General features: G+C 35.7%; 1 protein-coding gene across 2 annotated transcripts in view; it reads right to left on the bottom strand.

The window, feature by feature from the left end:
- The window catches only part of GBE1 (1,4-alpha-glucan branching enzyme 1), a 146,683-nt gene that overhangs the window by 4,783 nt on the left and 117,468 nt on the right, over positions 1–24,432 (bottom strand). The window contains exons 13-16 of one of the 2 annotated variants that reach the window (XM_027692623.1): positions 12,721–12,905; positions 11,500–11,630; positions 5,444–5,561; positions 3,653–3,709 (exon numbers count right to left, since the gene is read on the bottom strand). In XM_027692623.1, the coding sequence (XP_027548424.1) occupies positions 3,653–3,709; positions 5,444–5,561; positions 11,500–11,630; positions 12,721–12,905 (491 nt within the window). The remainder of the gene's footprint in view (positions 1–3,652; positions 3,710–5,443; positions 5,562–11,499; positions 11,631–12,720; positions 12,906–24,432) is intronic. The other variant, XM_027692624.1, reaches the window with a different exon arrangement.

Here is a 24,432-nt window from a genome sequence, read left to right as displayed (position 1 = left end):
CAGGATGACTCAGCTGTACAGATGAAGTTTTTGATGAAGTTAATGTTCAAATGTTTAGTCATCAAATAATATTGAAATACTTTTTTTCCTCAATGGAATATTTGGTAGGAATGGAGTAACTGTGGTTGACTTCACCAGCAGATGTGCTAACAGAGAGGATGATGGAGGATAGGAATCTTGTTTATAAGTCAAATAGAAAACTGTTTTTTGTTATCCCCTTTTACCTTTTTTATACTGCATGTCCATTTAAACTATGAGGAAGTTACACTGTCTGAAACTAGGCAAACCCCACAAAGATTAAGGTTTCTGGCACTAAAATAACATAGCCATGTACAGAGGTAAAACAAAAAAAGAAAAAAAAAAAGAGGTTTATTATAATCAACCTCTTTTCTACCAACATACATATGGAGTTCTATCAAGATCATAGTTATTCATGATGGCTAATTCAAAAACAGGGAGAAAAACCTGGTACTACTACTGGCCAGAAACATAAGATGCTTTTCAGCCAAATGATTACTCATACTTTTTTTCCCTGTGAATATCCAGATAATTTCAAGAAAAAAAAGCGATTAGAAAAGCTAAGAAGAATACAGGAACACCACGTGTAGGGAGCACTTGTGAACAGCAGCGACTACAAGGAGAAATCTCACCTTACATATTCTAGGAGAGGACTAAAAGACACAGCAATCTCCAAATGTATCTAAAACCCCACGAGCAAGAGGTTCTGCAAATGACAACTGCAACTTTCAGATCTGTCAGACTAATTCAGGACCAGCTGCAAGCACAACTGAAATTGGCTGGAACTCCAATGAACTCCTCTTCATCCTACTTTCAGGACTGGAAAACACCAAGCCCTAAAAATAATTTCAAGGTCATTTTGTAACAGATGGGAGAATTACTAGAACTCAGAGTTAGATCAGGCACTGCAGAAAAATATTTGATAGCACATATTGCAGCTGGTAGATGCAGAAGGCAATGTCACAAGAGTCTGTGCCAACACTAACCCAAACTTTTAATTAAAATGAGGGCTTTAGATAATCTCATGTCTCTGTATCACTACTAATTGTCAGACACTGACACTATTCTGAGAATATAATTAACCATCAATGAATAAAATAGATGATAGCTTTTGCTTTTTGACTATAATTTACTATACAAAACCTCAGACATTTTGGTTTTCATTTTGCTAGATATTGCACTGACAAAGGAGGTATGCTTCAAATAAGGTGAAGTTCTGCCTTTCAATTTGTTTTTTCAATTTTACAGCTGTACAGAATGAATATGCAGAAAATAATTTCTTAGACTGTCTTGCTTCATTTATGTAAAAGAAGACCATATACTGCACAGGCTGTATCTCAGAATTTCTCCTCTATTATCTTCTGCACTTTTTTTCCAGTTTATGAAAAGGTACTTTAAAAAAGACAACGAAAACCCCAGACAAACAAGTAGACTGAAAAATAAGATAGGATGAAACAAAATTACCAACATTGCATTTGCTGGTGGTTTTAAGAAGTCAAACGATCGATGAAGATGAGCAAATGAATCTATAAGTCTTAATCATCAAGAGGTAAAAATAACAAAAGACCTTTCTGGTAATACAGTCTTACTGATTCCCTCAGTTAGAACAGTTAAGTTTCTAACTACAAACACTCCTTCCTTTAATCTGTATATCTGTGCATGTCAGGGGAGAAAACAGTTAAAGATTACATCAGTCCCTTAAAATTCAATACATAAATCCTTATCGTGAAAGTTATTCAAATGAGTTTTCAAAGCTAAGGTCACTAAAAGCTTTTAGATCATTTCACTCTATGTGAGTACTTTAATTTGTCAATAGACTCAAGGAAGCAGGAAGTTGCACTTTGACCTTGAACAGTATACATTAAAGTCAAGGTTAAAAACCCAACCCTGTAATAAAGATATTCTTAAAATAAACTATATAATTTCAGTTTCATTTAATGTGATAAGATTATATCAGTGAATTCCAAAAATAATCAGAAAAAAGACAGCACCGGAGACTGGAGAAAAAGAATACTTTGACATCTATTTGTTTTTTAACTAATTGAAATGAACTACAGAAAAAGTAAACCTAAAAGTTGAACTATGTTAAACAATTATATTTCTTGATAAACTATATACTACTTTTCCAATGACACAACATACTCTGTAATATTCCATTTAATCTGTTTATTACTCAGGTCTGTTGGTCCATGAAGTATAAACCCCACCATTTTCACATAAATCCTAACTTCTGGTGTGTTACAAAAAAAAATTTACTAGGACACACATTGATATCTAGTTCTTTTTTATAGCAAAATTCAGTCAAGTTGGATACTTTAAAAAAGACCAAGAAAATATTTTGAATGACATGTGTTATAAAAAATTATTATTTTTCTTCCTTCTGCCCCAAATCTAAGTTTCACATCCAACTATAAAACCGAAGTAACCAAACAAATTACTTCATCCCTAAAGGGGCACTAGGATCTGACTGGAGTTGAAATGCGTGTGCAGCACTTAATTTACATCTTACAAAGAGATGATAAGACATAAAAACAGAAGGCTTGAAAAAAGCACACATCTTTTTATAAAACATACCCCAAAAAAGCTATTATGAGAATAACACAGCGGAGATGTAAACAGAAATAAAGTTGTGCTAAAAAGAATCTATTCTTCCAGTGACAAAATGGTTCACAGCTTATTAGAAAGTTTGATAATGTGGAAAGTTATGCACATTTCATACATTTGTTAATAATCAAGAACAGAAAAGGCAGTGAAATGGAAAAAAAATTATAATAATTATTTACATAAGTCATATAACAAAGAACTTTTTTGTGCATTTTTCTATGCAGTTTTCAAGGTTTGTCTGATGATTTTGAAATCTGGCCCTTGAGAGCTTTACTAAACAAGCCTGAAAATTGTACAGAGAAATGCCTAGCAGTGCTTACAAAGCTTCCTCTTCATCCAGGGTTCTTTGCACCAGGAATTTCACATCTCTCTTTTCTGATTTTGCTATGTCACCTTGAATATTTCTTTTATTAGGTGATGTTTCCAGAATGAATCCTGTCACATTTAATCTTCTATTTTCGTAACACATTTGTGTGCTATTTAAGCTTGACTTGAGAAGCAGAATTATTGCATGTGATTTCATTTTGTCACAACCCTCTGGGCATGTTTTGCTGACAATGTTTACTTACACACCTTAAGGGAGGTGTATCTGTCATTAAAAAAATAATTCTTTGAAGTTTGTGGTAGAGGAAGAACTAAAATTTTTGAAGCAATAAACTAAAGTCTCATGCATTGTGTAAAGAGAATAAAATAATTGTTAAACAACAGGAAAAGAACTTTTATGAGTTTATTGGGGTGGCATCATATGCTTTTTGAAAAGAAATTGGAGGGGAAGACTTCTACTTGGATTTTAGAAACTGCTTTTAAGACTAAAGGAACTCCCAAGCAGGACAAATTACCCAAGAACTTGGATGTAAATTGCTATTTAAAATAAAACATCTCTGTTTTACTGCAAAACAGCTGCTGGAGGCATTTACTGTAACCTTTGCTCTTTCTTAGTCGAAGATCTAACCTGCTGAATTTAGTCAAGTTTTCCAGATTTTTTTTAACTTGCTTACTTTTACTCTGTGTCCTTTTGTGAGTATTTTACCTTTAAGTGGCGCCATTCTCCGGGGGTGTCGCTGGAGGTGGTCTGTGAATTGAATTGCTGAAGGACACAAAAGAAAGTTTACCCGACCCACAGTGCTGGGTTTCTTTCTAACCTACAGGTGCCATTGCCATGCCACAGCTTATGCTGCAAAAATGCATTTGCTGCTTTGTTTGTCACATGCCTTGTCTTCCACATGCTCCTAGCAATCCACATCTTCACATTTTTTTTTCCCCTGTCTTTCATGACTTGCACTCGCCGTCTAAGAGACTAAATGTGAAATGAACATTCCAAATTACAGTTAATTGGCTCGCAAAAGTTGAGTTAGTGGTAGATAATTAAGATGCTCTCCAATCACCAAAGCGAGGTATTTGAATTGGACACATGAAGGAAGAACTCTGGAAGCATTAATTTGCTACATAACCTTACCTTTCTTTGTGTGCAAATTAGCACAAATACTTACCCACACTTTGAGGGCATTGTCACATGCATATATTTTAAAAAAAAACCCCACCCCAAAATATTCCCAAGATCCTTTACACCAAGCACAACAAAAGCACAAGAATTCTTTCATGTAATGAAACTATTTTGTATCAAGCAAATGAAAGAAATGCCAATATTCTGAATGCAATGAAAGAAAGAGAGAGATTAAAAGTGACAATTCTCAGGAGTTTAGAGTTTATGAGAAATGTTAAGAAGTGACACTAGAAATTCATGTCTCCATTCTGTCACGGAAGAGGAGTGGTTCTCACAAATCAGTGCAGGTACTCCATTTTTGTAGGCTAAGATCACAAGTGTAAGTTATTTATAGGTGTTTATATTATCAATAGACCTATGCATAGAGACACACACCCTTTCATCCATATATATATGTTTTAGATATAAAAATCATCTCAGTGATATAAGCATTTTCAGAATTTTTTCACTGATCTCTTGCCTTAATTCACAGCCTTTTTGCATCTTATTTTCTTGTGCATGTGAACATACAACCACATACATATATGTGAAAACTTATAAAGAGTGGGACATACGTGCATATATGTATACATAAATAAAGAATAGGAAAAATGACATTTTAAAATTGTTAATTGTGGTGATTGATTTCAAGAGTAGTTAGGAAAGGTAGAGTTTTATTAGTGACCATCTCAGCTAACAGAAATTGTATGCAAGGATGTGCTTCCCACTCCATCTCAAGTGATTTGTGGGAAAGCCTTTATCCATTATTCATATCACTTTAGGACTGGAAAGTCTTAAAATTCTTTATGTGAACCAAGAAATCCTGTTTCATTTTGCAAGGTTTTTCTGTAAACTGAGGAGGAGAAATGCACGATTTGCTCAAACTTGTATTCGAGGAGTTAAGAACATGATTTTAAGAAAGCGACGCAAAATTCAGTTTCTACAGAGCTTTAAATCAAAAACATGCATGAAGATGGAGTTTCCTAGGCATGAAAATAAAGCAAATTATAATAATAAAAATGGCAACTCAAAAGCATATCAGTAGGCTTTCATGCATGTTGGCAAGGAGCACTGCATGCCAGACACTAAAAAAGTGCACAGAAATTTAAAAGTAGTGTTGAAAAAGAAAAATCAGTTAACAGTATTAGTTATAATCAAGCCATAACATTGTCATCTCTACTGTATTTACACAAAGGCTGATTTCAGAAAACAAATTAAAACTACAACCCACAAAAATACTGGAACAGACTCCATATTTGTGAAAAACAAACAAACAAACAAACAAGCAAAACTTACACAGATGAAAGTAGAATTAAGAAAAAAATAAATCCTGCTTACCATAATTGAATGAGGTCGATAATTGTGAGGATATTCTTCAGAGAAGTACTCTGTATTGTGGTCCAGCCTTTGATGCCCTCCATATTCTCCAGCATCAGAATCCAGAAGGATTTTATACTTAAAAAAACTGTTAAGGAACTATGCCAAGTTACTTTAAATTGGCAAAGAAATCAAAGCAAAAAATCTAGCAGAACTGCAGTAACTAATATAACTAATATACTCAATATAAAGCACAAACAATAATAAAATTCAAGAAAAGAGTGGAAAACCGAAGAACATAGAAAAGTTGTATCACATTTTGTCCTGAAAATTTAATTTTAGCATAGTAACTCATATTAAAGAAAGTACCTTCCAGTCTCTTCTGCAATCTGTCATGTAAGTTTACAGCATTACAGCAGCTATGCCCAGCACTTCAGGTGAAGAACTAGACAAAAAATATTCCACTAAACAAACTGATGCATTTGAATTGCATTTAAGAAGCAACATAATTGTGACTGTATTCAGCAATGTTTAATGGTCTGTCAGAATCTGATCACGTGTTAATGAGAAAAACATAATTTTACATAAGAAAACCACATAACTCCTTTGAGAGTTTTCCAGAAAAGAGTTTGAATTCTTATAGTACAGAGGAACAAAAAGAAAGTATATTTAATAGAAGACTTTTTAAAGAGATAAACATTCTGACTGCAGTTGTTAAAATGGTGTGAACTATTTATCAAAGAGTAACAATGAGTTGAAATACCTGTAGAGATAGTTAAAAGGATTCAAACAGACTTGGCAAATAATAAAAGATAAAGTTGAAAGAATAAAATCAGAAAGCGTAAGGGAATAAATGGGAAGACAAAGAGCTAACTCATATTCAAAAGTCAATTTCTTCTTATTTAGAACAACAACAAATAGAATATTTTAATTTTATGATTCTTTCAGTGCTTTTTAGTTTCTTGATTGGACATATTCAAAGCATTCTTTTCCCTCCTGAAGTTACAACAGAAAGCAATCTCTACTCTCCAAAAAAGAGAGGGAAATAACAGTGCTCCAAAATCCACAATCTGCTTCCTCAATTCTAAGCCATGGAAGAATCTTATTTTCCTACAGCTTGTATTTAATAGGATTAGGGATGAGGGAAGCAACACTCTTTCAAAGTCAGTGGTTCTTAAACTGCTCTTGGCCTTCTGCGTTTGCTCAACCTTTTTGAAAATAGGCCTGCTCAAAAATGTGATATTAACAGAATTGTTTTTAAGTCTTTTTACACAACTTTCTCTCAGATGAGCTGGGAAATTTCCCAGCCACCAGCCTTACTGCTTGAAATCTCCAGTGACAAGGGAGACTGAAGCATGACATAACACAGAAGTAACTGCAAATTTACTATGAGACACTTGAGTATAAAAGATTGCACAGGTTTTGCTGACAAAGGCAACAAAGAAAAATAGATGCACAGGAGGGAAAAAAGCAAAGCTGTCAATTAGCTACCAAATCACTAATGGTAACTAATCCCTTCCCCACAAGTATTTGCAGCACAATGAGAGAATGGTCCAAAACTGCTAAGTTAGTTTCTGATTTCTACAGGGCAGGTGCCCAAAGATCACCACATTCTCTGGCAAAATCTTCATGATTGTGACCTTTTTTTTTTAAAAAACATAAGTTAGGAAAATTATACTTTGACAACTTTAGTCCTCAATGGCTTTTTTAGATGCACTATATACACACACCTCTCCCCTCCTTTATTTTGTAAACACATTCAAATTACCATTCATTTTGTTGTAATGCACAACATACCAAAAGCACAAGCTACAACTTCTAGTCCTTTCAGCATCAGCAATGTCTTCTACTATTCCTATATATATAAAACAATATTCTGTATATTTTTTTTACATGGCAAGAGAATATCTCTGTCAAGCATTTCACTCCTTGCTTCTGTGATCGACACTATACATTAAATTTAATAATTTATCAATGTTGCTGAAAGCCCTGACATGTTTAATGATTCCCTTAAAACTAGTTACAGCAAATGCCATTGTTATGGCTACAGTATTTTAAAAACAATCTATCAAATTGTGCCTGAATCCAGGCTAGAGAGCAATGCTAAAGTTAATATCACTGTGTCTTCACACATATATAGCATATTTCATGTAAATACTGTTAACCAGATCCTGAACAATGGCATCAAAAAAGAATTTTAAGATCTTCACAAATTAGGTATTTCGCTGGAAAAAAATAACTAGTTTAGTAAACATGCCCATTTGCCTTCCAACTTAAAACCTCACAAAAAAGTCACTTTTCACATTTCAGAATTTTACAAGCATCTGGTTTTCTGAAGACTACTTTCACTAAAACATTAAACAATAGTTGTGCATTTTAATTAAGCACATAATAAAAGTATTTCCTTTTGCAGTGAGCTCTCTTGTTTTAGTGACAGACTGTTGGAAATACTAACCTGTATTCTCATTGGAAAAGAAAAAAAAAGCCTGATTTGTGTTCAGTTTGGTGCTCCAACTAAATTTATTGCCCAATATAGGGGAGAAGAGCAGCAAAATCCATGAACTCTTCTATGGACAGAGCTGCAAATAGAAAAGCTGGCACTTTATCTACCACATTACTTACTGAATTACTATGCTTTTACAATACTTTGAAATAAATATTTTAATGCAATTTTAACGTAATCTTATGCATGTTTAATAACATATTTGCAAGGTAAATGCAAATCACAAAACAGGATAATTTGGATTTTGTTCCTCAACCCTTACTCAATCCTTATAAACATTTATAAAACAATCCAAGTGCTATTTGAGGGGGTGATGGTCCAGCTTCATTTAAAGCTTTGCAGAAAAGGAGGTAAGAATTTCTATTGACCAGCTGTAAAATGATGTAAGGTTTATTGACTATTCATAGAGAAACTCCCCTTTTCTCTGCAGTCTGGTTTGGCTTACCTAAACATCTATCACAAATCAAATACATTCAAATAATATTAAATAGATTGGGTCCTCTGTATTATATGCAACTGCCTATTACAGAGATTTCCCATCAGCTTAGAAAGCCTGGACACAACTGAGCAGGACTCAGGAAGATATTAAAAAAGATTACAGGTGATCTTGACTGTTTCGTGTCCATCCTTTCATAATCTGTTTTAAAATCAGAATTAGGAACTTCTATATATTATACAATAACATGTGTTGCCTAAATAAGCATCCATATTTCTGTCTTTCTGGTGCTTTCCAGACATGCAACTAGAGCATAGCTGTGTATATAAATATTTATTTTCTTTTAAATACATATGTAAATCAGTTCTCATTTTCTCACTGCACTTCAATATACAAAAGATTACTTAATTAAGATTTCATCTTTATCTCTTGCTACCATTTCTTGGCTAAAAGCAAAGGATATGGTTCTGGCAACAGAGATGGGATGAAGATAAAAGTACAGACCAAAAAAGATAAAAACTGTGCTGAAACATTTAATACAGAAGCTAAAAGGACAAAAATTTATGCATTAAGACAGATTAAGGAAAGTAAGAACTTGGTCATCAAATGTCCCATAAACACAGGGAAAATGAAGGAAAAGGCACTTTCGAGTAGGACTGTAAAGAGTCCAAAATGGTTAGGTCATTTTGTTTTTAATAATTCTTGAATTTCACTTAAAAAAACCCAACATAATCAATTTGAAGACGAAGGGCACCTTTGTTTCTCCTCTCCACACACTGCTAATTTTGGAAAAGACTAATCAACAGAAAGCATTTGACGGTATTTGGCTGAATTTTGTAGTGAAATTAAACACCTTGTCCTGATGAAATTCAGCTCAGAACATTTAGAAGACAGAGGAAGCTATTTAGCACTCAACTCATGAACAGGTACTGAGGAGAAAGGGGGTACTGTAGCTTTTTTCTTCAACAAAATATGGGTGTCTTTTGCTTAAACCAAATGCAAATTTAGAGATATGTAAATCCATATTGGTCAGTAATCAAACATGAAATGCAGATTTATTTTTGTGCTAAGGTAACAAACCTTGCTTAAAAAGGGGGGAGATATATACATATAGACTTCCAACAGAGCGCAAAAATTGTTCAACAAAAACCAGTGTGGGATCTTAAGGAAGGAAAAGCAGTAATTTCTGAAGACTTTAAGCCTCTTTCCTGTTCTTTCTCCATCCTTTCAGCCACGTTCTTTTTGAACAGAGGAAAGAAAGTATCCGTATCGAACTTTTACTGCAGACTGGCCTTGGAACTCAACCACTACCCCACAGAAAGGCCTAGTCACTATTAAAAACATAAAACTGGAAACTTATGAATGGTTTTCCTTTTAACATTCAAAGTTTTATCTACAAGCAGAGAACTAGAGACAGCTGACCTAGATGTTGATTATTCATCTACCTCAAAACTGAAGCAAATTAGGCCGAAATAATTTGTTAGTTCAAGTTGCCTGTTTCTCATGAAAAGGCTTCTGAAAGAGCATAATTTATGAAGTAAAATTCCAGCACGAGCACAGAAATGTTTTCCTTTTGCCTTCACATAACGACACAGAAACTGGGCAATAGAAGATGCCACTCTAACAGTTACACTGACTCATAGTGCTGGAAACCTGTGTCTTTCCCCATGCAGATCAAAGATTCATTCCCACATTAGTATGCTGTGTTTCTTATTCACACCTATTAACCTTAGGTATCAACTACCTTGATAGAATTTAGCATTTGACTGATCCTAAATTAAAGGTTTTTTTGTCTCAAGGTGCCAGATACCCCCTGAATTCTAACAGGCAGGGACAGTTACACAACTGCACTTCAAAGCAGCCTGTGAAGCAGCATCTTTGCCTTCAGCAATCACATGCCAGTGACTCATTTAAGTGACCTTAGGTGCTCATTAGGAGCTCTAGGTGCATGTTGTAAATGTCAGAGAGCCTGAATTAATGTGTGGGGTTTTTTTCCTTAAGTATATTTTTGCAGCATTTTGATGACAATATTTGTGATACCCCAAGTCTCACCTAGCTGTTTGCTTATGGACAACTCTGGCTTCAAATTATGGAATCACAGAATACGCTGAGTTGGAAGAGACCCACAAGGATCAAAGTCCAACTTCTGGCCTTGCATAGGACATCCCAAGAATCACATTGTGTGCCTGAAAGTACTGTCCAAATGCTTGAACTCTGCCAGGCTTGGTGTTGTGACCACTTCCCTGGGGAGTCTGTTCCAGTGTCCAACTTTTTCCTAACCTTTTCCTAATATCTAACCAAGCCTCCCCTTACACAGCTTCACAGTATTCCCTCGGGTCCTGTCACTGGTCACTAGAGAGGAAAGATCACTGCCTGAATGTTCTTAAGCACCCTAAATTCAGAGCACTCTTGAGTTCATTCTCTCTAGGATTAAAATGCTTTGATATGTTATGCTGTGCAAAAATGGCAATGTGTAAAACAAAGTAACCACTTTTCCCCATGACTTCTTCTCTTGCTTTACCAGTATATGACAGGAGTTGGACTCGATGATCCTCGTGAGTCCCTTCCAACTCGGCATATTCTGTAATTCTGTGAAATAAAATTCTCCCAGCAAATCGGTAATAATTTTTTGAATCTCCCTCAATGCTAAGAATTTGGACAAAAATGCAAAAACAGCCAATTACTCAAGAGTAATCATTTACCGCTTAGCTGATCTAAGAGCAAATTTTCAGTTCACCCAGTTTTAAAACAGAAATTGTGCAACCTTCCTGATAAAGGTTTACACTGATGCATTTTCCTGTGTGACTGCATGCATAGCATCACCTTACTGTGGTCACTTTCTGTACTTCATTTAAGTTTACTTGCTTTTTCAAGCCTCAACACAGTTCCAAGAAGCAAGAAATCACAAGTCTTTAAATTGCAATTTTTTACTCATGCTATCTTCAAAATTATCTCTTATGAAAAAAAGATAAATTTCTAAATTACTTTTTTGCTGTAAACAATTAAAGCAAGATTGTACTGACAAGTAATTTCTTACCTTTTCACTACAGTTTGCATTCACATCAGAAAACAGAAATAAAACCAGTTTTCAACTTCTAAAACTTTTCTGCACAAGCAAAATGGTAAAGAAAAGGATATTTTCCTGGAGTTTCAATACCCACTCTGTAGTCCACGTAACTTTGATATGGATGGAAGTTAAAAATAAAAACAAGACCTGCTCTCTCAAACGCTATGACCTTATTGCCTTCATGCTTTTCACTCACATAGGCCTGGGAAAGAAAGGAAAAAAAATAAAACAACAAACCAAACAAAAAAACTTTAAAATATTTAATTTCTAATGGAATTAACAAAAACAAGAACTCTCCCACTGTTTCTATATCTCATTTCACTTAAAGATTCAAGTAACAAAGATAAGGATGTTAACAGGCAAACCAAAATTGTTTACCTATGGAATGTTGTCTAAAGTTTTTGATTACTAAAGTGTAGTTGACAGTTTTTATAAGGTAATAAAAAATTAAAGAGGTAGATACCTGGCTGGCACAGAACAGTTGACAAATTCTTGCTCAAAGGTTCATAACATGGTCTTTTTATCACACTTTCCTTCAGTAAAAAAATGGATTCCTTTTATCAAATGAAATATTCAACCTACTTGTTATTGAGGGGCTGCATCCCACCTACTATTATTAACTTAGAAAATGAAGGGGTTTTGTTTGTTTTTTTTAGAAATCTCTGTCAGAAATAGCTTTGATAAGCCACATTAAACTGCTGCACATACCACCTTTTTTCTATTTGCTAAAGCCATTATTAAATAACTAGATATCAATTTAAAAAAAATGATTTAAAGTGGATTATGTCTAAAATGAAATAATTAAACACTGAGAAATTATAATAATTGAGTTTCATAAAAGTTACAGTGGATACTTGAATAAAAAATGCAAATATAAAAGAGGCAGGTTGAAGAGTGGGAGACTATTACTGAAAGTTTTTTCTCAGAATCAGAGTAATTATTTTTATAAAGTGTATTGTCAGAACAATTTACACTTTCCCAAAGCAACACTTAGATTGGATTATGGACAATTTCATTGTCTGCTTTATCCAATCCACAGTTACTAAACAAAAATAGGAAAAATAATGGAAAAGACCTTGCTATGAAGCTAAGAGGAGACTGTTTCAGATTTCTATTATCTGTGGGAGATATTTCAGTGCCATGTTTTGACAACTTGAAAAATATGGTGAGGCCTTAAGCAACACATAATAAAGTGCTGTTTAAAATTTCTGCATGCAAATTTGGTATTGCTGTTAGTCTGAACATGTACCCAAATGGTGACTAGAACTTATCATTTAGTCTATACAGCTTACCTGGGGAGATGCAAGCCAGCCAAATCTTTCCTCCAATCTATTCATATCTCTATCAAAGGCATTTAGAAATTTATAGCGAAGAAGATCATCCTCAGTAAGATTAAACTGCCTCCTGGCATAGTGGTAGCTCTCATTATTCCCTATTCTGGGGAAGTCAAGCCATTCTGGATGTCCAAATTCGTTACCTGTATTTAAAAATATTAAGGATCTGTGAAATTACACACTAAAAATTACACACTGAAACTGCAGAAGTAAAATATATTAATGTATAACTTTCTACAAGTTAGAAATTCCAAACAATGTTTCTTTATATAAACCGCTAATTTTATTATTAATATGTGTCTCAGAACTTCCACATTTGTTAGCAGATTTGTTTTGGCCAGAGCAAAATATCCATGGACTCCAGGGGAAGTAAAAAGTAATGAATAAACTATAAATTCCATGCTATCATGCCATGCTTAAAAATTTCCCATTCTCATCCCTCAAAAGAGGCAAGACAAATTCAGTCATCTGGGATACAAACTTTACAGTCACTATGAAACCTAAACCCATCATTTTAATACTAAAATCTGTTGGTTTAGAGTCCAGTTCTGGGCTCCTGAATACAAGAAAGACATGGAGCTCCTGGAGCAGGTCCAGTGGAGGGCAACAGAGATGATCAAGGGACTGGAGTGTCTCTCTCACGAGGAAAGGCTGGGCCTGTTCAGCCTCGAGAAGAGATGACTGAGAAGGGACTTCATCAATGTCCATCAGCATCCAAAGGGAGAGTGGCAAGAGGATGGATCAGGCTCTGTTTGGTGGCACTAAGGAATAGAATGAGAGATAACAGCAAAAAACTGATGCACAGGAAGTTTCATCTGAACATGAGGAAGAACTTCTTGACTGTGCAAATGACCCCTCATTGGAACAAAGTGCCCAGAGAGGGTGTGGAGCCTCCTTTCTGGAGATATTCAGGAACCATCTGGATGCAAACCTGTGCAATGTGCTCTGGGATGACCCTGCTTGAGCAGGGAGGTTGGACCAGATGACCCACTGAGGTCCTTTCCAACCTGACTCATTCCGTGATTCTGTGAAATCAGAGCTACCATTCACACAACCATAGAGAGAGAAACCTCCCATTTTATCCATTGAACTCCAAACAATCAAAGACCAGTTGCATGCACTTTGACCACCTTTTCAGGACTTTTTATCTTGGCAATGAATTATATTTTCCAGTGATATAAAAAGTAACTATTAAAAAAGATGACTTGAATCTCAGTTCCTGACTTTCTAGAAAAATTCAAAAAGACATTCCAGTTCAAGCAGCAGCCTAGGTAGCAGACAGTAAAGCACAATGCTTCACGATGATGCATTTAGTATTTTATACTGAAAACCAGTGACTTAAGGGGTGTGACAATTTGGGGATCCAACAGTATCTGTCAATTCAGCAACCTTACAAGGGCAGCTCCTTTTCCAAACATAACATACTACTGTGTGCACCAGAGACACATTTCAAGCTGTGATGAAGGATGTTTGAGTGCTGTGTCCCTCTGTGTGACTATCAGTTAAGGTTCCTTTGCACATGTGTAAATGCCATTATATTTCAATTTGTTTTTTTACAGCACTATGCTTCATAAGTCTCATCCTGATTATCTTGCCCACACTACTGAACAGATTTCACTTGAAGACAAAGGTTCATTTAGCCTTGGATTACATTCCTTTAAAAAAGAGGGAAAAAGGTTGTCATTTAATCAAGAAAAAGATTAGCTTTTCTTACATAGAACCTCCAAAGGAAATCTCAGCTGTCAAAGCTAAGGATTCACAGCAAGACCTCATTTGGGACTCAGTATTTGAGTGATTTTCAGGTATCCAAACTTTTCTTGGTTTATATATTGTCATTTTTAAATTTGAGATAAATTCAAATGGATTTGATGATCCTAACTCATGCTGTAACCCATTGCCTAGCAGACTCTCAGTCATTTTGGATGATTCATTTTACACAGGCTCAAAATATGTCAAGTACTTTGAAAGTTAAACGCTCATTTCAAAACCTATGAGCAGTTGGCTCACGAAAACCATTTTGGAGATTACACAACACCTCCTCACCATAAAACAGAGACAATAATGGTGTACCCGGAAATATGTAAGGAAAAACAGTCCTACAAGCCGTTCCTCAAGTTTTGTCAATGAACTGGAGGTTTGTGGACCGACAAAGGTTAGGGATGCCAGGGGAAGGCAAGTGTTTCCTGGATGGATACCCTGCATGTGCAGCCCCAGTGCATCTGCTGTCTCACCCAGCTTGCACTGCCTAGAAGGCCTGGAGCAGTGACAACTATGGACTTATACTTCTGCAGTGATTTTTGTGTAATTCCATGCTTCACGGGAACAAAGAAATGACCAGAGAACAAAAGAGAAAAGCTCCATATATATATATATATATATATTTAGGAGAATCCTTCAGAGTGGTATCCGCTTTGTAAACGAGCTGCCAAGTTGTAAATTAAATTTCCCATCCAAAAGCTAAACCACTAAATTTCATATTCAGCTCAAAACTGGAGACAAATACAAAAGAATCAGAACCACAGCAGGGCTTTCAAAATGACCTTGGAATAATGCTGGACTGAGCTCTTAAACTGTGCTAACAATAAGGTTTGGAAAATGAGGAAAGCTATTACTACAAAACAGACACTGTATCTAACCAAATTCAATATTATTCTCTGAAGAGCTGGGCAAGGTATTACCTTCTTTCCTGATCTGCACACTATTGAAAAGATAGACTACATGAGACAGCTCAGGTAAAGACAGGAAAAAACATCAGAAAGTCAGAGATGATACATATCTTGAAACAACAGCCAAGGAAACCATACCTATTTGTTCAAGAAAAAAAACAAACAAAACAAAACAAAAATGGGGGAAATAAGCAACAGAACATAGCAAATAAATTAGACTAAACTAGCTCATCAGGTTATTTCACTGTAAGTAGAGCATGCTTCCTCCACTGGCTTTGCCTATTTCCCCACCACAGTAACTAGTGTTGTTCCAATGCTGTGTTTTGTTGCCTTGTTTTTTTAAAAAAAAACATAAACAAATACAAAAAAGCAGTCTTAATTTCCTAACTATTACTAATGGCAATGAAGAAAAAAAGGGAATTTAGCACAGGGCAGCAACTTGACAGAAGACTAAAATACTTGCTGTGGTCAGAAAAGCGTGTTGAGGGTCTAAACACCGCACGCACTTTGACACTGTTTCTATGGGCAACTTCTGCACCATATACTCATGAGACTTTTGCATAAGTTGCTTGATTTTAAGAGGGCCTTTTGATTTCTCTTTATAGAAAGAAAAATAGAAGTCCATAAGTTATAACTGAATGAAATCAAGTAGGCTATCTTGGTTATGTTTTTAACTGTAGGATAGGGAAAAGGAACTAACATGTAGGATGTAGCAGGTCTATCAATAAACTCCCAAGTTGATTCTGCACTTGAGATGCATTAAGGCTATGTATCCTTTAAAAAAACCCCACATCTGATATCTCATTTTTTTCATTTGTTATTTTTTTCCTAGTTTAAGTTTATAAAAAATTCCAGGAGGGACTAGGGAAGGGAAGGCACAGGTAAGGGACCAGGACTTACTTCTGGAGACAACTAATGGTGGTACCTGTGAAGAGTGCTCTGCGTCCTTCCCCACATTCCACTTCCATTCTTGTGAAAGCCTCTAAGCACAGAAGTACTATTGGGATTCCTTTCCCTCTAATTAATTTACTGTTTGATGTAAATGTTCAAACTACAGATTGACAAGAAGCCAGTTGCCACAAATGATGCAAATCAAGACAATGGAACTAAGGGGGGGAGGGGGCAGAGAACAAAGCTGAAAATTGGGAAATTTTGATTAGAGAAACAAAACGAAGACAAATCCTTGAAGTGCAATGCATACTAATTTTATCTAGGAATTAATTCAAGTTTGTTATTTCCTGCATATTGCACATACTGGACAACCTTAGTATGCAAAAGATTTCAAGATCACAATTCCAACAAATAAATTGACTACCTATTACCATAATGAAAATTTCTATCACACCTGTTTATTAGGCTAGAAATGCATTTACACCACAAAGAAGTTACACTGCTGCTGATTGCTTTGAGGTTGTGCCCCACAGGTCATTCAGACATCTTTAGACATTCATTTAAACATCTTTACTAGCAACTCTCTCTCAAAGATTCAGGCTAAGCAGAGTTGAAGGGATATTTAAAAGATGGAGCAGGCAGTGTCAAGAGATGCCTGCTATTTTGGATTGTTTGTATTTTGAATTAAGTATGACACTTAATTCTTAATTAAGTATGACACTTAAGTATGACTAACATTTTACTGAGCAGAGCTCAAGACTTTCTGCAATTCACACAAGAAAAAAAGAGTACCATGAGAAGTTACCTAAAGTAGAAGGGACCCTGAGAGGATGGTTATTTTATTTGTTTACTCTTAGAAACTTTCAGTCCTGAAAGTTTACATTTCAGCACCCCTCTCCTAGTGTAGAATAAAATATTTCAGATTTAAAATTTACTCCATACCCTCATAGAGCATTTAAAAAAAAATAAAAGTAGCAATTAAATTATTTGTGGTGTTTTTTGCTGTTTCCTATTAGCTGCAACTTGGTAAAAACAAGAGACTGGCTTTGATACTGTGGCATTTCCACCAGGCTCTGTGTACATGCACAGTATACATTATTTAGGTAACCACTTCCAAGAGCTCACTAAAATATTAAAAAACAGAAATATTGCACAACACATTGCAAAGGTTAAAAAAGAATAAAACCAACAAAACCAAAATTCAACAAAAACATACAAAACCTATGTCAAGGAACTGTCTTGAACAGAAGATGCAGTCAGAGAAGTTAAGCTAAATGTGGTGCATTTCTGGGTATTGACTGCTACCACAACTAACAGGTTAAAGGGCCTGAAAAGTGAATCTAGGACCAGACTGGAGCAGGATAGAGGTCACACAAAGAAGGATATTCAGTAAATAGCAGTTTACTTAGTGGTATCAGTAAGTACAGAATTTCATTGTCCAACTTTGAAAGAGCACATAAAGGACTGAGAAAAAAAATGTAAACTGAAGAAAAAGACCACTTAATATTTGATGCACAGGAAAATTAAAGCTTTTCATGGTAAGTAAATAAAAAAATTAAAGGTCAGTATTATTCTGTTCTTGCTATACGAACAAATCTAGTTACTTCAATAACTACGAGTTTGTTAACAACACAAAATAAGAAAATTTTAAATGAAAGTTTGGGAAAAACTTCTTAAAAAGGAGAGGGGAAAAAAGAAAAGGCATCCTAAAGCAAATGTTAGTAAGCAAACATGGACTGTGAGAAGCCTTGCAGGTTGTGGAAAAGTAATTTGAAGGAAAAGAGAGACATGGGGATGGAGAAGAGGGAAGTAGCATAAGACAAAGCATCAGATAGACAATGGTTAAATTAAATAGTTTTATCTGGGGTGAGGGAAAGGTAGGGAAGTAGTAAAGTACGTTTGCATAAGGGAGAAGTCACCCAAAAGATATTTAGTAGTTTCTGTTACTTCTTTTTGCATATGCAGAGACATCTATTGTATCCTTACCAGCCTGACTGAACACAGTATTGTCACCCCAACCCTCACAAAGGTGAGAAGAATGCACAGAGAGCATCAGCTCTCTTGTCTTCAGGCACTACTCAAATGCACACAGGGTCCATCTGCAACTGGCACATCATCTATTCTGGGAAGCTGGCTTCTTTCTTTTATATAAATAATTATATGCACTACAAATATTTATATCTACATAACACACGCTTCATGTACAGAATTGATGTAACAAGGAAAAAAAAGGCAGAAAAAACACTGGTTGAAAACTTATTCCACTGTCTACACACCAGGCAGGTCATCCTTATGCCAAAGTAGGAAAAAACAAACAAACAAAAGAACTAAAAGGTCTTGTTTTCTTGAAACAGTACAAATCAGCCATCAGAGTATACTTCTGGTTACAGGTCTAAACCTCTTCTTACCTAATGTCCTTATGTATGTTCCCAAGATTCTTCCTAGACTCACATATCACTGCTTTGAGAATATATTAAAGCTTCTTTCTGCCAGCTGCCTCCTGCCCTCCATCTGAGGCTGACTTGACCCTGCCATGCTGAGAATGTATTTATAAACTTCCTGAAAACATTTGCTTTATAAAACATCTTCTCAAGACCTTCACAGTTTGAACCATCTCTCATTTGCTGTTGTTTCCAGTGAACCCATGCATTTACTAAGGTGTTTTCAAAACCAGAATGATGTGTTTACTGTAAGTCTTTGAAAAGGCACAGAATCATACCAGCTTTTCCTCAAAGAAATGGAAAACTCCAAACAGCCACCACAGCACCTGAAGCAAGTGGCACCTGGGCACGGTGGCACAGTTCTTAGAGTCCAGAGACTTGCCCTTGATGTGCTCAGTCCCAAGGCTGCAGCTGCCAATGTTAAACTCCTCTGATGCAGAAAACCAATCAATGGTATTTCTAACACATTTCTAACACATCCATATCAGATGTGTTTGACTGCAATTAAGGAAATGGAGTTATTTTTTTTTTGAATGTTATATACGTGGTCTGTGAATTTTGAAGGGACAACCAGTATTCTGTCTGCAGGATTTGGCACTGTTTCAAAGCAAACTGTTACTGTAACATCTCATTATTGCGAACTTGTGCATAGACAAATATATATAAACATAAAAGGGAAAAAGGTAATGAAATGGTTTATTTTTGTGTCTAAACACAGTTCTGTAAAACAGCTGACATCTTAGGTGTAACTGACAACTAACTGGAGCCACACTTTAGATATGCAAGGATATTTGCCTAAGAATCACTTGGAACAAATAGAAAAATGGTAAAATCAAGCAGAAGAACAGCTATAGAGCCAGGCACATTGCATATGAGCTAGTCCTTTTCTGGAATAATTCCAGTGTGCAACATTCTCCCTGCAGAAGACTTCACTACAACAGAGACCACGCTATCCACACATTTTTCAGCAGTGCACTCACAAGTTGAGTTGTGCTACCTGTTTGCTCACTCTTCAGTCTCTTTGTGAAAATATATAGGAGATAGTTCATGTTGGTAGGTTATGAGTGTTCTTTTCAAATGGACATTCTCTAGATTTACGAGGGCAGCCAGGCTGAAACATTGCTTGCACTTCAAACACAAGGTTGCAGGGTTGTAACAGCCCTTACTTGAGGAGCTTATTTCTTGTTCTCTGATCGCATTCCATTGATATCTATTCATTCAAAGAACTGCTTCACTCTGACCTGGAGTCAGAGATGCCCATCTGTGAGCATGGTCATCAGCAGGTCTCTGACACGTGGATTGTATGACATGTCCCAGCACTACACTTTGCTCTGAGATATGAAACAAATGGGAAAGTTATGCAGAGGACCAAAGAAAGAGCAACAGCATAACCTGATATATTTGTGTTAGGTTCCAGTTGAATGGCACATGAACTTTCAGTGCTTAAATAGCCCACACTTTACATCCAGCACAGTTCTGGTGAATGTACAATGAACTGACCTGCTGTGAGTGAATACAAACCCTGTATAGTCAGATCTGGACATAGTTTAGTCTCCAAGACTTATCTCTGAGATAATTTGTAAAGCTCAAAGGCCTTCTATGAGTCCTTGCACAAAACAACAACAACAACAGATATGTGGAAATCAGCATGGAAAATAAAATTCAATATTCTAATCTCAAAATAAAAGTTTAAAGAGCGAAAAGGAATACAAATTTTGATATCAACTTATAGAACTCCCATGCATCTTGAATGTTAGCAGAGAATTTCACCACACTGAAGTGTGAAAAAACACTAAAATGATTCTGAAATAAGCCACACATCATATTTTGTAAGAAAATGTGTATATTAAAATCCTTCCAGGTTCCTTATTCATCAACTAAACATCATGGCAACATATGGCAAAGAAGTTTTTGACCATAATCACATCTCCCAATTACATACTGTTCAGAAAATAGAGACGGGTAAGATACAGACGTTTTTTCAAAGTGTTCAATTATTATGGAGTTTGACAACATCACTCCAGCATAATGCATGGAGTGCTTGGCCAGTAAACCCAAACTGCTCATTAAGGAGAAAGGCAAGTGCTGTGACCCAGAATTGCTTATTAGCAATGTTTCAGAATACAGAAAGCCTTACAGAATGAGTTGCAAGCGGTTTAAAGTCAGGTTTCTCTTACAGAACGTTCTCAAATAATTTGTTTCAAGAAATAGACTTGCCTCAGTGAGCTGATAAAAAGCACAGCACTGGCAAATCCAGACTTCCTACTGTTCAGCTGTGCATTTTCTCTCTACAATTACTTCAGTTCCACTACTTAGCAGGAAAACATTTAAATTTTTATTGTACTCCTGCCTTGCAGCAAAGGCATGTAAGAGACTGATGCTAAATAATCATGTACTGAGGATTCAAGGTTAGATCAGTTTAGTTTGTTGTTGGTTAGGGTTTTTTTTTTTTTTGTTTGCAGTTTGTGTGGTTGTCTTTGTTTTTACCCAACAGATGAAAATAAATGCCAACTACTGACACTGGAAAAGATTGGCCAACTATTCCTTTTGCATCAGGGCTACTGCTGAGGGATGAATGAAATATTAGCCATCTGTAAAATTCAAACGTGTTGGGGAAAATGCAAACACAGAATCCACATTTTGAGAGTCATACACTTCATTAATAGTTTAAAATAATCCTGAGACATGATATATCAGTTAACTAATCCATTTTTCTATACAATTATTAAAGTAAATGTGCTACGGGAGATAAAATTCTTTCCGTGAATCTTCTTATGTGTAGACAAAGGACACTGTGGGCAACAAATAAAACCAAATACCTCATCCTACCACTTTCAAATGCTCATACTACACCATTTTCTGACATCAATACACTGTAAGAGGTAAAAGGGCCCAAAATATCACCCAGATACATATGCTTGAGTTGGTGGCTAATTTGTGTGACTGGAGTTATTTAAACCAACAACAGTGCTTCAGTATGCTTTGCTGGGTTTTAGAAGGAATCTTTATCTAATAACTCAAGTTAAAACATGTGGCTGTTCAAGAAACCATCTAACAGTAGTTCAGATAGATTTGAGTGGTTAACAAAGAATGACAGTACCTGAAATCAAAACTGACTATTTAAGCTAGGAAAATACAAGCTTGCCAAAAACCTCCTGGTGGAAGTGTGAATATTTTGAGCAACCTGAGGAGGAAAGAGGTAGCCTCGAAAGTTTCAAATTCTCATTTGGCCTGTGCAAAATTAAACAGTACATTTACATTATGATTCATTTTCCTTCTGCTTACTAGTAAATAAATACATGAAGCAAGCACCATAACCAGTTTAAACTCTACCAAGAGGAAATAATTTCCTGATTTTTCCTCTCACAAAAATTAGACTTTTCCTCTTAATCTGGAAAGAAAATTAGCTTTAAAATATACTGTTATTCCAAAGAACAAAACTGCTGCTTTGCAGTGTGTTTCAAAAGCAGTTTCTTCAGTGGATGGTCAATATTTATGCTGGTATAAACATAATTAATGTGTGTATCAGAAAAACGTCCCCCATCAATTTACGTACTTTTTGCATTCATTGTTCTGGAGTCTTTTGTTTCCTTCAACTTGTTCATTTTTAGCTTCAGGCGGTTTTTTTGTTTTGTTTTGTTTTCTGGGGGATTTTCTTTTTTAAGATACTCTTACATAAGAAATGAAAGATGATGAGTAGTTTATGTAAGCCTCTAACCAGACACTTGAAAGCGATTTTTCTAAGTGATGTTTATTAGTTTTAGCATATTTCAAGACTGCTAGCATAATAATCTTACAGTGACAGCATAATCTGTTGCAAGATCTCTGCTCATTAGAGTCAATCATAACCAGGATGTCTAAGGCAAGATTATTTGTATTGTTGGTGGGGTTTTTGTTTGGTTGGGTTTTTCTATGTGGAAATGGATATTGAAGCCTGCAAGTTTGTTTTTTCAGAGAGAACAGTTACAGATCAGGAGTCAGGGTCTTTGGCACTTTGTCATGCTAAAAAAAGGGGCAGGTTTTAAGAAGAGTCTCATCTGCCTGACAATCAACTGAAGTACTGATGACCATCAGTCAGTACATTGAACTGACTAAGGAATTGACTGTTCAGTCCTGAAGCAGAAAATATATAGTTTGAATTGAAATGCCTTGTTTATCTGTAAATAAGATCTACAAAAGTTGTGTATTAATGAGAAAAACCTCTGATGATGTAATTCTGACCTGTTCAAGGCATGTCCTGGTGTTCTCTCTCTCCCTCTTACTAGAATAGGGGCCAAATCTCATATAGTTTCTGAAGAGTTATTCTGAATTTTCTGCAAGATACTATGTGTCTATCAGAGGGTGACTGCACCTGAATGATGTTAAAAATCAGAATTCATTTAAAATCATTGAGATGTGCTAGTCCCACAAAAATACTTAGTCTTGGAATGCTCACTGCTCCTAGATTTGCAATTGCATCATGTGGACATTACGCATACATGTCTTATATGAAAGGAAGTGTTACAAAATTTGATTTTTCAGCAGCTTAAACCTAATCTTTGAGCCATCTTTAGTCACATCTCAGAGCACACAAAGGAAAAGTTAAAATATTGTAACAATATAATGCTTGCATATTGTCGCAATATTTTTATGGCTCTTTACAACACCAGAATGGGATAAAGAAAGGCTGTAACTTAGAACCAGCCTTGAAGAGCATCTCCTTCTAATACTAATCTACAATTACGCCAGACACTGAACATTTCTGATGCCATGTTTTTTAGGCTATGAAATAAAAACCCAAAACCAAATGGTTTTGCATAATGTAGACTCAGCAACTTTATGAAGCAGGTCTCTGTTTGGGTAACTGAGGAAGGTGCTTCCAGTCTGAGTGGGCACATGGAGACTGCAAATACAGCAAAGGCTATGGAGACCCTGGTAAGCAGACTGAGGAATGAATGGGCTGGATTCACACTGTGAAGATAGTCTTGACTCACCTGGACATTAAATCAGGGTCAACGTAACTGAGAAGTGAGTAAAAGAAAAAAAAAAAACACAGGGAAAGATAAAGTAAAGAAGAAAAAAAATTAGCAGGTATAGATATAGCCTGAAGCAAAGCATTGTTCCTCAGATAAAAAAAAGGACTTGAAGAATTGGTACTGATGGCACCTTTGCTGCAAATAGCAGGTGAGTTATAAAATAACCACCAAAATCTGAAACCTGTAAGATCTGAGCACAATTGTCCAGTGAGGCCTTCATCTTTTTGCCTTTTTTTTTGCTTTTTGACATGTGGGAAGACAGGAAAAAGTAAATCACAATATTGAGAGAACTGGGTGAAAACAAATTGTTTGTTGAAATTTAAAACATAAAAGGGGGAAACAAACTATAATTGCATGTTATCACAGCCTTTCAAAAATCAATTGTGGCAGAAAAAGCCCTTTCTGCATGTTTAGTTAATCCTTCACACTCTCCTTCCCTTGTACTTCCCAACAGGACATGCCTTACAAAAACTGCTTTAAGAGACATCAGATGTGATGTGCCACAATGTGCTCTGGCTTAAGTGGCATTAGTCCACTCCTCTTCCTTCAGGTAATCATTCCCACTACAGCCAGAAAGACTGGAGAAAAGATTTTGGCCATTTGCTCCCCAATAACAGGTCATTTGATCATGGGCTTTTAAGAGGTACTCAGAGTGAC

This window comes from Neopelma chrysocephalum, unplaced genomic scaffold (assembly GCF_003984885.1).
Source record: "Neopelma chrysocephalum unplaced genomic scaffold, ASM398488v2 Primary Assembly neopelma1_87, whole genome shotgun sequence".
NCBI classification, from domain to species: domain Eukaryota; kingdom Metazoa; phylum Chordata; class Aves; order Passeriformes; family Pipridae; genus Neopelma; species Neopelma chrysocephalum.
The sequence above is the reverse complement of the archived record's forward strand: the minus strand, read 5'-3'. Positions and strand labels throughout refer to the sequence as shown.